The sequence below is a fragment of the Aythya fuligula genome, chromosome 4 (genome assembly GCF_009819795.1).
Source record: "Aythya fuligula isolate bAytFul2 chromosome 4, bAytFul2.pri, whole genome shotgun sequence".
NCBI classification, from domain to species: domain Eukaryota; kingdom Metazoa; phylum Chordata; class Aves; order Anseriformes; family Anatidae; genus Aythya; species Aythya fuligula.
The window spans coordinates 37027624-37044892 of record NC_045562.1 but is presented as its reverse complement, the minus strand read 5'-3'; the positions used below and the strand labels follow the sequence as shown (position 1 = coordinate 37044892).

General features: G+C 43.7%; 2 protein-coding genes across 2 annotated transcripts in view; one reads left to right on the top strand and one right to left on the bottom strand.

Annotated features, from left to right (window-relative positions):
- Positions 1-353: 353 nt before the first annotated feature.
- On the bottom strand, positions 354-3088 carry NDUFC1 (NADH:ubiquinone oxidoreductase subunit C1). The gene is made up of 4 exons (XM_032186599.1): positions 2962-3088; positions 2574-2677; positions 1654-1736; positions 354-962 (listed from the first exon to the last, which is right to left on the bottom strand). Coding segments are annotated over exons 1-4 (315 nt in total). The 3' UTR covers positions 354-961.
- Positions 3089-3451: 363 nt separating this feature from the next.
- NAA15 (N-alpha-acetyltransferase 15, NatA auxiliary subunit) overlaps positions 3452-17269 on the top strand; it is a 43556-nt gene continuing 29738 nt past the window's right edge. Inside the window, exon 1 of the mRNA XM_032186176.1 lies at positions 3452-3532. Within this exon, the coding sequence (XP_032042067.1) occupies positions 3479-3532 (54 nt within the window). The 5' untranslated portion in view covers positions 3452-3478. The remainder of the gene's footprint in view (positions 3533-17269) is intronic.

Sequence of the window (17269 nt, the reverse complement as noted above, 5' to 3'; positions counted from 1 at the left end):
CTGGGACAGGTCTCAGGGAGCCGTGAAGCAGAAAAGTGCCTGTGCCCGTCAGAAAATATGCAGTACCAGTTAGGAAGGGGTAACTAATAACTAATGAGCCATAGGTCAGTTAAACAGTTCTGAGGGCTGAACTTTCATCCTCACTTTCTGTAAGCACAAAGTACGTTTATCTTCCATGCCACAGCAAAAGCAAAGCAAGCTTACTGATAAGGAAATACTAGTAGTCATCAAACCCACACAATTTAATGGTTGGCTATTTCTGATTTTTATTTTTTTTTGTATTATCTCCAATAATGCTTCTTTTCTGTTCTACAGGACAGGAAAAAAAGAAATCAATCCAGACCACAAAGAAATGAAGAACAATAGTCAGTATTCAAAGAACTACAAGTTTGCAAACAGATGTGTAACTAATTACAGCAGGTCTTTAAACCACTGCATCAGCCTTTGAAAGTCTATCTAGTGAAAACTGAGCTGGAAGCTTCCCCTTTGGCATGTGAGGTAAAAAAATGCATTTTCAGCATTTATACAAATTACAATTTTATTAGGATTCTGGTAAATGTCATTCTTTTATTTGCTTATTTTGGAAATTCAGCCATGAAAATAATGGCAAGAGCACACTCAATTTTTGAAATATTTGCTTAAGAGGAAATATAAACTTCCTCTTAAATCACGCTTGAATTTGTAATGCAACTTCCAGATAATAAAGACAGTTTGTGAACATTATTTTCAAAACTGTGAAAAAAGTAAATGCTATATGAAAGCAGTTTATGAAAGCCAGTAGAATGAAAACACATGGCAAGAAGAGTCTTGGTAAGTTTCTTCCACATTTTATCATTTATTTTATAACAATGCACATGAAATGCATGAACAGGTAAGTGTTTAGATACTTTGTACTTCTGCTGTGCTCATATATTCACAGGACACAACCAATGATGTTATTTCTTACCAAGCCTCTGGTCAACCTAAGAAAGGGGAAACAAAATTAGCAAGAAGGAAATACACACAGTGAAGTGGGTTAGAAAGGTCTCACAACGTACTATGTTTTTAGCTGGACAAAAATATTTTAGGAAAAATAAACTAATACAGAGAATCTTGTAGTCCTATGGTTGTTTCTTTCAAGTAGCATGTTAACTGATGAGTTAATAACATTTTTATATGGCAGAATCACAATTGTGTTTTTTAAGTCAATAAGGACAATTTGCTTAATAACGCAAATCCACAAGCACTGATTTTATACCATTCTTATGCATAACATGCAACAACAGCTAAGAAAAATGGTTCCCACCATAGAACTGTTAAAAAAAAAGAGGCAAATAGAAGCTATTTCTAGTGACCTTGACCTCCTTGCTAATAAAAGCACTCTAAGGTTTTCTTTTTGGCACCTAAATTTATTACAGACACTGTAAAACATGTTATTTTCAAAAAGTCTGCACATCCAAGACAAAAAGCTGGCAGTGAATGTGCATACAAATTAATACCTGAAACTATCGGTCACTATAGAACTGGGGAAGAAGTTGCAGAACAGCAAAATATTAAAGAAAATAATATGGGAAGAAAAAAAGCCAACAATCAAGACTTTGAGAACTAACCAGTCAAAAAGATCTGCAGAATTCAGGTTTTTAAGTCAAACAGCATCTGCATGTCCATACTCACTATGAACATCCTGTACACTTATGTTTACTCGCTTCTTTTCTTCTTTCATATTCCATTACATCTTCATTATGCTGCTTGAATAGCTGTAAAAGTAGCATATGTTAAATGTCTATACAACTAGAACCAGAGGATGAACAAATCTGCAGGAAATGAAATTCCCATATTCAGAATGTAAACCAGTATATACCTGTTAGGAATCAGGGTGATAGAAGTTAAACCACATGTAAATTATCAATTGTTCAGTAAGGTATGTTTTATCACACCTCCCTCCAACATTTTCTGCTGGCTGGCCAATTTTTTTTTCTCCCCCTTTTACTGTCAATCCACTACCACCCCAAAAATGGGGATGGGAATCCATCCCACCATGCAAATCACTGTCATCATGCAAGTGCTGCTTATCCTCGGTGTTTCCTCAGGAGAGCTACCACATCCTGCTTGCTCTATCAACATCAAGCCCAAGAGTTCTCTGAAACTGAGCATCCTGCACCTGCGTTTTGCGCAGGAGAAGGGGGCCCTTATCACCTGCATGCAGCTGAAAAATGCTTAAGGAAAGAACGCGTGAACAGTATGATAAACCAGAATTGTTTGGGCACATCCTTACATTTTATTTAAAGTGAGTTAGGAAAAACAATGTTGAAAGCATTATGCCAACAGGCCTGAGGAATTCATTCCTCGCTAGTGGCTGTTGTGAAGTTTGCAACAGGGCCTTAATAGGAGCTGAATAACTTATTATTTTTTGTAAATTGAACTGCCACATGGATTCAGGAAGGCACAAGTCACCCACATGTGACGTGCTGCTTCAGTCCTGACACCTGCTATGCCTATCCATGACCACAATCAATTAACTACGCTGTAGCCATTATCTTTGGATCAGTACGATCTGGGAATTAAGTTCAACAAAATCAACGAAAAGCACTTACGAGAGCCCACAGGGCAGCACTGGTGCTAAAAGCCAAGCCGACTCCAAACCAGTTCGGATGCTCGTAATTATTCTTTCTCGCTACGAACGCAGACCGGGTAAAAACTGTGAAGGCAGAAGGTTCCGAACACATTATTTTTTTTAGTGCCAATTACTCGGCAGTAACTACCGACTAAGTCAATTACTGGCGCTAATAGGAAAGGGCTCTAAAGGAAAGGGATCTAATTGCAACATCGTTACAGGACACCCGCTCCGAGCCGTGCCGCAGCATCCCCTCCCGGGGCTGACGGAGGAGGAGGAGGAGGAGGAGGAGGAGGAGGAGGAGGAGGAGGGCTCGAGCAGGGTTCCTCTTCCCCTCCCTTCCCTCCCCACAGCCCGGCCCCGCTCACCGAGCCCGTGCCCGGGCCCCGCCAGCCGCAGCCCCGCCGCCGCCCTCAGCGCCGCCGCCATCTTGTCGCACGGGCGGGCGGTGAGGGCGCTGCCGGCCGCCCCCTGCCGGCCGGGCGGAGCCGCCATGCGCCGAGGCGGGGCGGGGCGGGGCGGGGCGGGCGCGGGGTCGCGGCGCAGGCGCTGCGCTGGGGCTGACCCGGCTGGGGAAGCCGTGCGCGGCGGCGGCCATTTTGGCGGTGCCTCTCTCCGGCCTGCTCGGTTACCACGTGAGCCGCCGCCCGGGGCTCGGGGCAGCCCAGCCCAGCCCAGCCCAGCGCGGAGGGCAGCAGGGCAGGGCCGGGCAGGGCCGGGCAGGGCAGCGGGGGCGGCCAGGCTCTGCCCGAGGAGGCTCCCGGCGGCGGCGGTGCGCGATCGGCGGGCACGGGGCGCAGCCCGCGCACCCCCCCCCCTCCCCGGAGCGCCCCCTCGGCGGCGGCAGCGGCGGCGGCGGCAGCGGGAGCGGGAGCGGCGGGGACGATGCCGGCGGTGAGCCTGCCGCCCAAGGAGAACGCGCTCTTCAAGCGCATCCTGGTGAGTCAGGGCCGCGGGCTCCGGCTGCGGCGCCCTGCCGAGGAGCCTCAGGGGGGTGAGCGGGGAGCGGCGGGGTTACGGCCTGCAGGCCTCTGTTATCAGGGTCAGGCTCTGTACAGTTTTCTCTCAGAAAAACTCGGTTTTTGTCTAAAAAGCTCGCGCCTTCTTTCAGCAAAGCGTAACCGGCTCGGTTGGGTCCTCGCAGCGGCCAGGAGTAACGCCAGCACTGTAGCCCCTGCAGCTGGGTGCATGTCTGCCATCTCAGCGGTGTGTACGTGTGGTCTGTCACTGCGCTCCCCAAAATGTGCTGTGGGCGTGAAACACGGCTGTAGAGCTGGAAATCCTCACAGACCTCTCGCCCTGAGACGTGCCTCTTCCATTAGGGTTAGAGCACGTACAGCAAGCTGCGAGGTTTGTCTCCAGGAAAGCTCCAGTCCTTGTTCTGAGCACCTAACTTTGTACGCTGTGAGCTGGGAGAGTAATCATCATGTTGCTACTCCCTCCTTTTCCTCTGCATTGGGGATGAGCAGTGTGGTTACAAGGCAGACTGAATCAAGGTGCCCATCTGTGTTTAACGCTGTCACATTTTTCTAATTTCTGGTCTCAGGGCTCAGCACGTGGCCCTCTGAGTATTTGTGCGGAGGGCAGGAACAAGGGAGGAGTAAGTTTCTTTTGGAGAAAATGCTGGCGAGGCACATACGAGATGAGTAAAGCTTCACAGTTTGGTTCGGGTCAGGAGAGACAAAGGTCTGCTCTAGTCCAATCGGATTTCTGTGGGGTGAAGCAATTCTAATTTTGCCCTCTTTTTGACTGAAAATCTTCAATGAAAACATAGGAGTTTCAGCTTCTGGCTGAACTAAAAGTTATTCTGGCCTTTTGTTTTTCTGTATCTTGCAGGAATAAACCTGCATTAAGGCTGCCCCATGATTAAATGCATTTGTGAATAAAAAAGGGTTGAAGTCAGTTTCCATCACTGAAAATACAGCTAATGAACTGCTTGTCTGCCTCGTAGATAATGACCCTACTTTGTAAGGCTTTGATTACGTGGTAGACACGAATGTGAGGCGTCTTTCAGGAAGTCCCATTTATCAACGCAAGTCCAAAGGAACACGACTTATCTGCTCCTGTACCACTGCTCCATCTCGCTCTTCCCTTCCTCAGGAGGCTGTAATCTCCACGATGCCGTGTCCTCAGCCACCTCCTCCGGGGGCCCACGGGTGGCTGAGCAGCAGGATGGGGAGCCGGAGCCCGCCTGGGCAGCTGGCTCACCCGTGGGACTCGGGCTGCCTAATGAGGTGGCCTGATTAGCTGCCCCCGGGTCAGCGCCTGCTGTCTGCCGGCCTGGGCAGGCCCCCGCAGTTGTCCCGTTGAGCAAGCCTGGGATTTTTTTATTTTTTTTTTATTAGTAGATGCTTTGGGAACCAGCCCAAGTGGTATTGAAAGGATGCATTACCCATCAAGTAGGTAATTACTGACACACAAGCTGCTCACAGAAATGTGAAATCATTCACACCCTAATTTTCATGGAAGTGGTAAACATAGGAGTTAAGTAGCTAAGTGGCTTTATATTCCTGTAAGTGAAGTATACAACATCTTTTTTTTTTTTTTTTTTAAAATCCACTGTGTATTTTCCTGAGGCCTTATGTTGTTTTTCAGTATGCTTGTGGTACAAAATTTAAATGTTAAGGCTTAGCAAAAACTACCCTCAGCTGCCTAGCCTGAATTTACCTTTCCATAGTGAAAGGCAATAATTATTTCTTGGTTTATTGTTTTCATCTTGCATGATCAGTAAGTGTCTTTTGCATAAAAATTGGCTTGCAAACCAGCATTTCCACCTAAATGACAAATTCTGAGTTCAGAAAGGTGTGCACTTTGCCTTTGTTTGTTGCGACACGCTAACTAGCCTAACCTCTCCTAGTCACTTTACAGGTATGTGGAGGTACTGATAGGAAAAAAAAACATGTGAATGGCATTTCACAGGTTGGTGTTCCTACAGTGCAGAGAGAAGGGAATTTGCTTGACTAGTTTGAATTAAAAAAGCAGTCGCAGGATGATTGATCACCATCCTGCTTAAACATGGGCTTCCACTGAAAAGAAAGTTTCTAGGTTATATTGTTCTTATGCTTAGTGTCAAGTCAACACGTCATTATTTCTGTGCTGTTGCCATTGCTCAAAGGTCCTCTGGAGTTTCGAAGAAGAAAAGTGGATCTGTACATTTTCCCCCCTCTTTGTTTTTGATCCGTTTGAACATATTTGAGCCCATGTCATTCTTCTGAACACAGAAAATCTTTGAGCTGCCTACAGATTACTCGAGAAGACTTGAGGCAGACCGAGGTAGAAGAAAGGGTAGAATAGCAAATGCAGAAGATGAAGGAGTAGAAAAGTAGACTTCCAGGTACCCAGAAGGCTGAATGTACTTTCTTTCTAGACAAGATAAGACTAGTAATTGTAGGAAATAAGACTGACTGATTTATATCGAATATAACTGGTGAATCTTACTGGCGGTTTGCCAAATTACTCAGCCACTCTTCCTGGTCAGATACCATTCATCAAATATGGTCAGTTTCATTTTCCAAGTCCCATTAACAACATCCAATTAACTTTTGTTTGGATGTAGAAGTTGGACATTTTGAAGATGTGCTGGAGAAATATTAAATCCAAAGCTGTTTGCTGTGCCAGATACTACGTGGAAGTTGCTCACTTCCTTGAAGCAGCAGAGGATATGACTCTCAGAGTCTCGGTGTTCACACAGAGCAAAAAGGTGCAAAATACATCTCACCGTAGCTGGTAGGCTCGGGCAGGAAAAAAGCAACTCCTCCGTGTTTCAGTAAGTTAAATATTTTATAATGCAAATGATGAATTAGGTGAGGAGCTAGGGGTCTTCAGGCCTGGTTTAAAAAGTTCCACTGATCCGTAACTGCGGCGTCTCATACAGGTGCTGTGCTGAAGCAGCCAGGCGCTGTGCTGGCCTAGCCTCCTGTATGTTCTGCTGTATGCAGATCAGAGGCTCCCGAGCTTGTCGGGACTGGTGATTATACGTGGTCTTGGTGCTGGCTGGGGAGGCATACATCTCACATCTCAGAGTCAGCTCCCTCGTGCTCGGAGGGTTTGATTCAGCGCTACTCCAGCGGGGCGTTACAAGGGCCCAGGTGTCTGTTGCAAGAGGAGTTGTGAGTTTCACCTGGAGTTGGTCAATTTTACGGTAACGCTGCAGTGTGTGTGTTTGTCTTTGAGCCCTTCTTCCTTTCCATGCTGGCGTTGACAAGTGTTCTTCTACAAGCTACAGGAACTTCCTAATGACATAAAAAAGCCTGTTGAACAGCGTCTCTACAGTGGCTCTGCTGTAAATCTGCCAAGTCCCTCCTGCTGGGCCATCTTCCTGTTTCTCCATTCCAGATTCTGCTCCCTGTCCCTCCACTTTCAAACTTGACAGACCTGCGCTTCTCCTTCACTAATACTTCAGCCGGCACCAGTCCTTCAAAAATAATATTCTGTCTCAGCAGTTCAGCTGCTGACTTTCAGGCTGCTGAGGCAGCAGACTTGGAATAGCCTTTTAAGTGATCTGGAGTCAAGATTAAAGGCTAATTTCCAAAATTTCACTACTATCAGTAACCAAATAAATTAGCACATTTTGTATGCGATCATCGTTGCATTTACATGACTGTACAGTAATCAAGTGTGTTCACCTCTGAAGTTTCACCACACATTATCTCATCTGAACCATGGAATTGCTAACAAGGCTTTTCCAATATCGTGGCCACAGAGATGTCGATCGTTCCTTTTTCCTTTGCCAGAAGGAATACCCCACTCGGCCTTCCTGAAAGTAGGAGGAAAAAAGTATTTCTTGGTTGAAACATTGGGATGGAAATAAAGTACGGACCTTCTACTTCAAGTGGAGTTGCTGTGTCTTACCTGTTCTTGTTTGGTTTTGTTTGTTTATTTGTTTGTTCTGTTTTTGTTTTTTTTTCCCCAGAAATATTTCTCAAGCTTGCTAAAGAAATTAATTACTGCTTGAGCTGAGGATAGCATTAAGGAATCACTTGAGCAATACTGCTATGACTAGGGCTTGTTCACCAAATTAGGTCACTTTTGTCATAAAGGCTCTCGGAAACTGTACAAACAGGATTCCCCGCTGTACGTTTCTGAGGAACACTGTAATTCTGTTCCTTATCTGTTTCAGTAATGAAAAGGAAAGCGTTACTGATAAAAACACATTTATCCTAGTGTCTTAGTGGTTGTAGTATCATAACCAGTCTTGGGTTTTTTATGGCTGTAAGTACTTGTAGCCAAAATTCTGTGTTGACATGAAACATTGTGGCAATGGAATTGATCTGTCTTACCTAGTGTATTTTGCCAATAGGTATTGTCATTTATTTTGATTAGAATTTAATCAAGTCTTCAAGTCTGTGTTTTTTTTTTTTTTTTTTTCCTATTTTTCAAAGGTGTTTGTGGTGCATTTTTGCTGATTGCACTTTCTGGGCATCCCATGTTTAAATCTGTTTTTCACAGCAGCCCCGTGGCACTGCAGCAAGAGCCATGAAAGTTTCTGATAATGCTGGTAAGGGCCTTTAGAGAAAACGTGCAGTTATTCACTGCTACCTTGCTAACTGGGGTCAGTGACATTCGTTACAGGGAACCTGCCTGCTCCCACGATATCACACCATCAAGCTAGCAAGCCTTGTAATGCTGAAGAACAGCCTACCTTATCTTAATACCACATTAAGTATTTTGCAATGTCTCAGAGCTAAAAGACAACATCTCATACCTCAGAGCTAAGGGTGAAGAATACTCTGGACATAATACATAGGTAGGAAATGTCACCGTGTGTCTCCAGCTGTGTCACGAGTTACAGATGAGTTGAAATGTCTGTCCAAGTCTGGAATGACCTTTTGTGGGGGCTTCTTCATCATTTCCTGTATCATATTTTGGAATTTCTATTTATTTATTTGACTCTTTCAGAAGATGGTGAAAAACCACATACCTGCCATCCATACCAGATCTCTTGTGAGGTACCATCAGTTCTGTGCAGCATTCAGAGATGAAGCCTGAACACAGGGGATCTACAGGAATGGGCAGAAAGTCAGCTGATCTGAGCTTGCATGGAGCCAGATCCATGATAATTTTTCCCAAGAAGGGAAAGGTTAAAATAAGCAAGTAGCAGCCGACGGAACTGTTGTTGAATAATTGATTTTTCAGCAAAAGCCTTGCTTCAGTGAGTAAGAATTTCTAGTTTTTCTTCTGGAAGAGATTTAACTACATGTCAGCAGCTCTTGCCAGCGAAATTTTGTCAAATGCAGGAATGTGCGGCCAATTCAGAACTACAGGCTGATTTTTCCTGCCTTGGCATTAAATGGAAAGGTCTGCTTATTTCTTATCCTCTTCCTAACTAACTGCAGCTTGAACCTGTTCTGTACCGTTGTTAAATTCTACCAAGGAATGCTCGTTATCAATCACTCCAAAAAGTAAGGCAAGCACTGCAGGAGGAGGGTTTCTTAGTCCCTTCAGTTAGGCATTTGCTGAAGCCGTTCCTTAGGCACAGCAATTCTGTTAGTTAGCGCCATACGGCAGTGGAAGAAGATGGTAGGTTTCAGTCTGCTAGCAAAAAACGATGCAAGTTTGCCCCAGAGTTTTTCAGTGTTAAGATACCTGTTAGGTCTGACTACTTTTTCAGTCCGCTGGTTTATACATCTTTTATTTGTCATGAAACTGACTCGGTGTGGTTGAAGCCCTTGCCTAGAGCTGTTGAGCTGTTGGATATGGTTAGTGCTCAAAAGACACACTAATTCACAGTGAGTGGTTGCTCCTAATGCTTCCAGCTTTCAGAATCTTCTTTACTACATTTAGCTTGAATTAGTGCACCTTAGTGACTTGACCTGATCTCATCTAGCTGCAGAGAGTAACTGTGCTGGAAAACAGCCTTGAGCTGCGCAGCGCCTGGCCTTGCTAGCCTTTAAGTTGCTGCATCTGAACGGTGCTGGAAGAAACAGATAGCATCCCAGCGGCAGACGTGCATGTCATGCATGGTAAGTGCACGCCTCAGCTAACATGAAGGCCAAGTGTGCCGAGGCATTCTGCTGCAGAAGCTCTCACGGCATCGTAGTTGCCAGCGCTGCGATGTGGTGCCACAAACACGTGTGTGCACGGCTGCTGCTGGGAAATGCTGCGCGGTCCCATGAGGAGCTGGTTCCTGGAGCTGAGACTCGTCTGCCTTGCTTCTGCTCAAGACGAACAAACCCTCGGGGAAGAGGTTAGCAGAAAGTGGAATCCCTCAGCTGCTCTGGCAGGGACAGGCTCCTCTCCATTGTACTTTCTACTGGGGATTCTCAGATGCACCGGCAAAAAACTTGCCTGTGCATATATGTCGATCAATTATATGGCTTCTTACCAATGGCACTTACAAGCTATGTGACCTGCTGAGGAAGAGGGGTTGAGTACAGTGGGCTAGTGATGAGAAGTTAAGGTTGCATCTTCGCTGTTTTCTTCAGGCTGAATCCAATTTTGGTTCTCATTCAGTGAACATGATCTTACTTTGGCTAGTCTGTCACAGCCTTGACTAAATTATAATGATAGCTTTGCTAGAGTTACTGCCAGTTATAAATATTTGGGGGGAGATTTTTTTTGAGTGCTCAAATTTACTGTAGTTTTATTTCAATTATCTATAACCAATTATAAAATGCACTTGTGAACGTCTATATGACTATACAATATATAAAGTAAGCCATGAATCGCTGAATTAAGTCTGGATAAAAGTCATGTCTGTGCTCTTGTTGGCAGCCCTTAAGAGTGCTTCTTGATTCAGTAGCGTGGCTTGTCAATTTTCCCTTGTATACAAGCTCATGGGTCACCAGGGAAATAGCTAGTGGAGTCTTTTCACCTTTCTTGATGGGAGCCATCAGGGAAGAAATGCAGAGCACGGTGGGACAGTGTGTGTGCGAGGCAGCTGCTGGCTGAAGACTGCTTCTGCCCAGGTCTCTGGATCCAGTTCCAGTGTCTCCAACACGGCAATGCGAGTCCTCCTTCCACCTCAGACCTGGATTTTAGAGAACATGGGCTAGCTCGCTCTTCTAATTTCACTTTCAGTCTTTGCCTAGCAATTGCTATGTGCTCGAGTCTGTTGAATAAATGCTTGGGTAGGAAGGGAGGGTTATGAAGGCAAGCTCTGTCTTACCAGCTAGGGTCTTAAGTGATTCTGATACATTGCCTCATTTTAATTCTTCTTAGAATTACGCTAATTAAAGCAGGTGTTACATCCTTACTGTAAATATGGAAAAGTAATTAAATGTTATAAAAAGCATCGTGGTGTGTTTAGAGTAGGCTGTCATTCTGGCTGCAGCATGTATGGAAAAGCTCATTAGATGTTTTTAAACACCTGGTAACTTACTAAAGGGAAAGCTCAGAAGGACAGCAGATGGGTAAAAGAGAACCAGTGCTGATAGGGAGTCAGATGGCTTTCTTTTGAAGCATTCAGCTTAACCTTACTGTTCAGATGTTTAGCTCTCCTGTTCTATCATTGCGAGGTGTCGCAAGCCTAGCTGGAGCGCTTGTCTGTCAGGCATCACAAGCCGGTTGTGACTGAGGGCTTTGGAAGTGTAAGTGCCCAGGAGATCCATGCGGAGGAGTTTTGTTTAGAGAAGGCAGCTCTGCTCTGTAGAACAACCTCTTGTAGAGCAGCTGTCCCCAAGGAAGAGTCCGATGCCAGGCCATAACTACTGTGGGCTTACTCATCTGGGAGGAGAGCAGCTACACAGATGAAGACTTCCTGCTGTGTTTTTGTCCTGAGAGTACTTGAGATATCCCTATTCCTACAGCTGTGTTTCTGTTTCGTGTTTTTTTTTTTTTTTAAAAAACTTTTACTGATTCTTTTCTCTCCTCTTACTGAAACTGACTCCCTTGAGTGCTTTCTCTCCCAGGCAATTTTCTGTTCTTCACTTCCCCTTTTCAATACCTCCTGTCTCCTTTATCCTGCAAGATTTTTTTTTTTCCCCGTGTTTCTGTCCCTATTCTTCAAGCCACAGCTTCAGGAAGATTTGTGTCAATAAGATTTCAGTAAGGTTCAGTAAGCTGCTGTGGTGACATGTGCTGCATTCCCCACTTCCTTCTCTCTCATTCACAGCTTGCTAGTCAATAACCTTTTTGGAGAGGGAGATAATTATATACATGAATGAATGATAGTGGAATCTGAGTGCTGCTCTTGGGCATGCTGGGGTGAAATAATCTCATCTTTTCTGAAGCAGGACGAAACGTGACCTTGATTGGATTTGTTCCCTTCTTTCTGCTGTTTGAAGTATAGGATGTGTGTATACCTAGAATAAGGAAATTCTTAAAACTACGTGACTTGAAATGCTTTCAGTAACAAAATGAAATCGAGTAGAAGTATTAACCTGAAAGGTTGGAGAAATTCTCATCGCTCATGCTTTCAGTGATCTGGCAATGCCTGAGAACAGAGACCATACGATAGTTCACTGAGGGTATGTGCAGCTGTGACCAGTTCTTCATTCTGCACTTGGGGTGATAAAAGTGCCTGATCAGTTCCTGGTAATTTCTGGCTTCTGTCCAGTGCTCTCTGGGTTGATGGGATCTTATCCGCAGACTTCAGTGGATATAAGCCTCTAAGATTTTTCCTCTTTGCAGCCTAGAGGGAGAATTTGTTACAATTCTCGGTGAATTTGCTCTGTTAGAGAGTGCTTCATATCATACATTTTGTATTACCCTGGAAAAAAAAGTCAGTGCGCAAATATTTCCTGTTTTTTAGCATATATACCGTCTTGGCTGACTTTCCTTGAACTTCAAGGTGAAAGAGCGGTTGTTAGACTGCATAAAATGAAACTGCCCAGAGATAAGGTTTCACGTTCATAGCCAGTGTCTGAACAGCTGTACTTAAAGGCGAATCACACAGCCCAGGAGCACCCTTCCTACCCCTCCTGCCTGTGACACTGCCTGGCTTGCAGCAGGGACACGCTCGTCAGTTCCTGTGGCCGCACCACTTCTGTGGCAGGTTTTGCTGCTTTCCCACCCACCTAAGTGGGAACAAACAGCAGTTCTGCTTGCAGGGAGGGTGCCTGGGCGGCAGCTTCTGTGACTGATGATTTCAAAAAAAAAAAAAAAAAAAAAAAAAAAGTTGATCCTATTGTGTCATAAGCTGGGAGAAATGGTTGATTAAAGTGACTCAGCCAACTTCTTCAAAGCAGGTAGCTACTAAAAGGTGTAAATAATAATCAGTCAAGCTTTTTTTTTTTTTTTTTTTTTATACAGGTTCCTCTTACCTAACCCTTAATCTTTCTTTGTTAGGTGGTTACCCTGCTAACCTTTTCCCTGTCTTTGGAGATAGAGGGAGCCACCGTTTGTATTTGTTCCTCTCCGAGTCCCTCCTCCTGACCACTGTCCTGTCCTTTCCCAGGACTCTTCTACCACTGTGGGGAGCAAGATCCTTGACTTGTCATGCTTTTCTCTCTTCAGCCTTGGTGTTTCACTTGTGTGGCCCTTAGTACTTAGAAAGTACTACATTCATTTAGTTATAGACTTTTTTAAACACCTTTTGGAGTTTGTTCATGCTTTCATCAGTGCTTTGGAAGAGAAGACAGGGCATTAAACAGCGCTCTTCAGGGTGCCAAAGCAGCATGAAACAAAGAAGTTGAGGTAGATATGCCATCTTCTTTTTTAAGCATTCCCATAACGTTCATGTAACTCTTCAGTTTTTGAAAATTCCTGCTTTCCTTGAAGTCCCCTTGGGTTTGCCTCACCTAACTTTTTGTATGGGACTCCTTAGGGGACACATACGATATATTCTTATTGATGTGTTTGCATGGTTAGTTTTGAGCAGTGTGAAGAAAGATGGAATCCTTGACAGGCGCTTCATTAGCAGGACTTGAGAGCTGTTGTCTCTTGTGTGGTTTTACACTCCTGCCTCCAGAACTGGTAAACCAGAGTCAGTAAAGATCCTGTTACGAATGGCTTCCAAGTTACCCCAGGAGTTGGGGCTGTGCTCGAGTGATGCGTGTTCCTTTACTCTTATACTCGAGTTATGGCATTGGTATTTCAGTAAAAATGAAACCTAAGAAATTCTTCGAATTTGCTTAAGTGACTGAAAGTGATTGTGTTGGTATTTGCAACAACAGTGCTTCTTCCTTCCTTGGGTTCTGTTTAAAGATTAGCACAGGCAGTGGACTGACAGATGTAAAAGATAAAAACCGGTTTTAAAAAAACTGGTTTTAAAAGTTCATTCATCCTGTGTGCCACTTTTTGTGTCACTTTCATCTTGCATAATGAAAGGAGTCCCACACAGGCAAATTGTTAGACTTAATAAAACTGGAATTGAATGTTTATCATTTAAGAATCAGGACTATCACATTTTAAGGAAAATGAGGATTTAATGTTAAGGCATATAGTAGTACGCTTCAGGCCTTCTTCATTGTGAAGGTAAACGTGTTGGTCCCGTCTCTTTTCTTTTACATGTGTCGTCTTGTCGTGTTAAGGTGACAAGCTCTGTAAAATAAAATGGAGAAAATTAGGAGTGTGGCTTGCACTTCAACTTTTAAATTAGGGTGCTGTTAAGGAAGGCTGTGATACACAAAATGTCATCTTTGTCTTTCAGCGTTACGGTACAGCAGGCAAACAGAAAGCAATTTGCTTCAGAAATTGATACTAGCATTTATTTTTTTTAATAGTTTTTCCAAAGTAATGCCAAATTCTCTTCCTTGCGGCTAATCCTGTTCCACTGTACACCTGGGCCAGTTGTGTGAGCAGGGAATTCTGAACACACATGGATTGCTCTGGGTAGCATAGCACATTGGATCCTGTGCAGGTGACTGTGATGGTCTTAGCTGCACCCAGTGGTTTGTGTTTCTGCAGGGCTCTCCCTTCACAGCGTAAAGCTGTCTTGCAAGGTTCACTAGGCTTTTAAAAAGTAGTTTCACGTCCCAAAGCTTTGAAGTATTCCAGTCATGGGGACTTCATGCAGGTACCTAATTTTTGCGGTGTTTGCATCTTTGCTGAAAAACTTCAAAAATGAAATGACAAGGTACGAACGTGGGTATCTTGGAACGAAATGTAACGTTAATACCTGAGGCTGCAAAAGCGTGGATGTGTGTGTCGTGCACATGAGTATTCCCCATGGGTTTTGTACTTGGTGGCGGTGTCCTAAGTCTGGAGGGCATTACCTCTGCCCTCTTGGTAATACTCCTCAACAGGAAATTGTCTGGTGTGTGTCTGTGCTTATGCCTTTCTGGGTATTGATACATATCTAAGGGTTGGTGTGGGTGTATTTGTCTAATGTCTCCAAATTTCGAAAGATGGAAGAATTTTCTGACGAATGATGTAATGTCATCTTCTGGGGAGGAGCTTTAGTCGGTGTGATAATGAGTATCTTGGTAAAATAGCTGCAGAAGTTTCATGTTACACAACAAGCACATTTATAAGTATATTCAAAGGTGTCTAACTGGAAAAATGAAAACTGGCAAAGAATATATGGGATTAGCAGAAAGGATACACAAAATGGTTTTAACATATTGAGTCTGTGACCTCTGAAAGCCTGTTCTGATGTGTAAAAATAGTGATGTATATTTAAATGGTACTTCCAGTATTTTATATACGTAAAATAGCTGTTAACACCTCGTATATGTGAACATTCAGGAGCTTTTGGGAAAGGAAGAAGTTGTAATGTATTCTAAATTGACTTGAAATCAAAAAATGCTTCCAACAGCTAAAATAACAGATCTTTAAGAACTGGGAAACTCCTAATGAATGGACCTGTGTAGATACAGGTCTTGCATTCTTTTCATGTTTTGAGTCGCTGTTTGGAAGGATGGAGGCTCTGAGCTGGTGATGCCAAAGGTAGGTCATACCGGAGTTTTGACTCCTGAGCAGTTCAGAAGCTGTTTGGCAGGGGCTCATACCTGCCATGTAGAATTCCTTGTTTGTTTTTTTTTCTCATGTCAGAGCTGTCTTCCACTTAGCGTGCAGTATCCCGTAACTGTACAATATCCCCAGTTGGAAGGGACCCATGATGATCGTTGAGTCCAACTGTTGGCTTCAAGTGGGACCACCCAAAAATCAGCCCCTGTGTTGCATATCACCCTGGTTGTGTGGAGTTCTGCTGGAGAACTGCAGCGTGCTGGTAGAGCTCGGATCGCTTAACAATCTTCATAGCACCAAGACCCATTCATTAATTTTGGGGTTTACTCAGCTTCACTGTGGACGACTATCTGCGGCAATAAAAACCACCAGGAATTAGTAATAATTCCATTCTTGGCAACCAAAGGCAATAATAAAAAACTGCTGTGAAACATGCTATTAAACATATGCTGACAGTGTGTTACTTGCTCCCTAATTACTGTGAAGTATTTTTCAGGTTAGAAGTGAAATACAGTTCTGGATGGGAATAATGAAATACAGTGGTGCAATTCTGGGGCGAAATACAGACAGAACAGTAGCAATTCTGGCTCTAGTAGGTTTTTCAGCAGGTTGTTCAGTTTGGCAGGCCTGGGTGGCCTCGTTCAGGAGGTACTGCCAGAGTGATTATTGTCACAAAATCAGTGCGCATGCTTCTCACTCACTCACTCGCTCGCTTTTCCTTCACTCTTAAGAAATTTAAACAGCATGAGGTAGGAGTTATCAAATCAGTTCCAGAATGGCAGCAAGCGTAATGAAATGTTGTGGAATATCTAGTGGAAAGCATCAAAACAGTTCTTGGTCTGAACAAAATTCTGTTTCAGAAATTCTTCGGATGCTATTTTTGTTCAGAAGATGGTGGAATAACTGTAAAGCTTGCTGACCCTGAGTTTCTAATTATAGCTCTCACATAGGGATTCCTGTTGTCCTGAAATCTTATTGCAAAAGTGATTAATTAATTATAAGTTCTATACAGTTATTATATGCATATTCACTTTGGCCTGTATGGTAGCTCCAAGCACTGGCACTGCAAGACTGGTGTACTACCATGCAGAGAATTGTTTCTGCACTGATAGCAGGCTAACTCGTCTGATTATTGACAGATTCTTGCTTGTTCCAAATGCTTCCCCTGTGAATGGGAGAGTAACTAAATACTGTTCTGTACTCCTTTAGTATACACACCCTGATTGTGATGCACCGTCTCTAACTCAGGCTTCAATTCACGTGATCCAAGTGCTTGAGTTACTGCTTCTTGTCAGTAGATCTTCTGTGATGAGCACTTGCAAACTTGTAAAAGAATGGGTGACTGGCACTTTGAGTCTTCTAAACACATGACCACATTCAAGGTCTGAGATGCCAGAGCATATACCATAGGCATGCGTCATCTGTGGGGCTTGAGTAACAGATTTATCACTTGAATTGGAATTTTCTATGTTACCGTTTGCAATATGGCAAGATAATGTTAGTGTATAACAATTTTGAAAGTTTGGATATATATGGGATCTGTGTGGTGTTCGAACTGATATGAGCGGTTGCTTTCAGAAGTGGTTTAAGCCAAGATCCAACGACTTTGTTCCCCATCCTGTATGGTTATAGGAGATGCCTGTGGTCTTTCTGTGAAAGATGGTTGAGCTACAGTGAGATGAATGCTTACCAAGATAAGTTATTTAGTAAGGATTGCTCATATGTTAAAGGAAAGTTGAATCTCTCTAGGCACTTAACATTTCCTGTGATATTGGATAAACTGCTGTATTAAAATATATATAAAATAAACAGCTCTACATTTAAATGTGTGTTCTCGTGGACACGCTTTTTCTGGTGACCAGAAGTTTTTAATTACAGGAAGGTAAA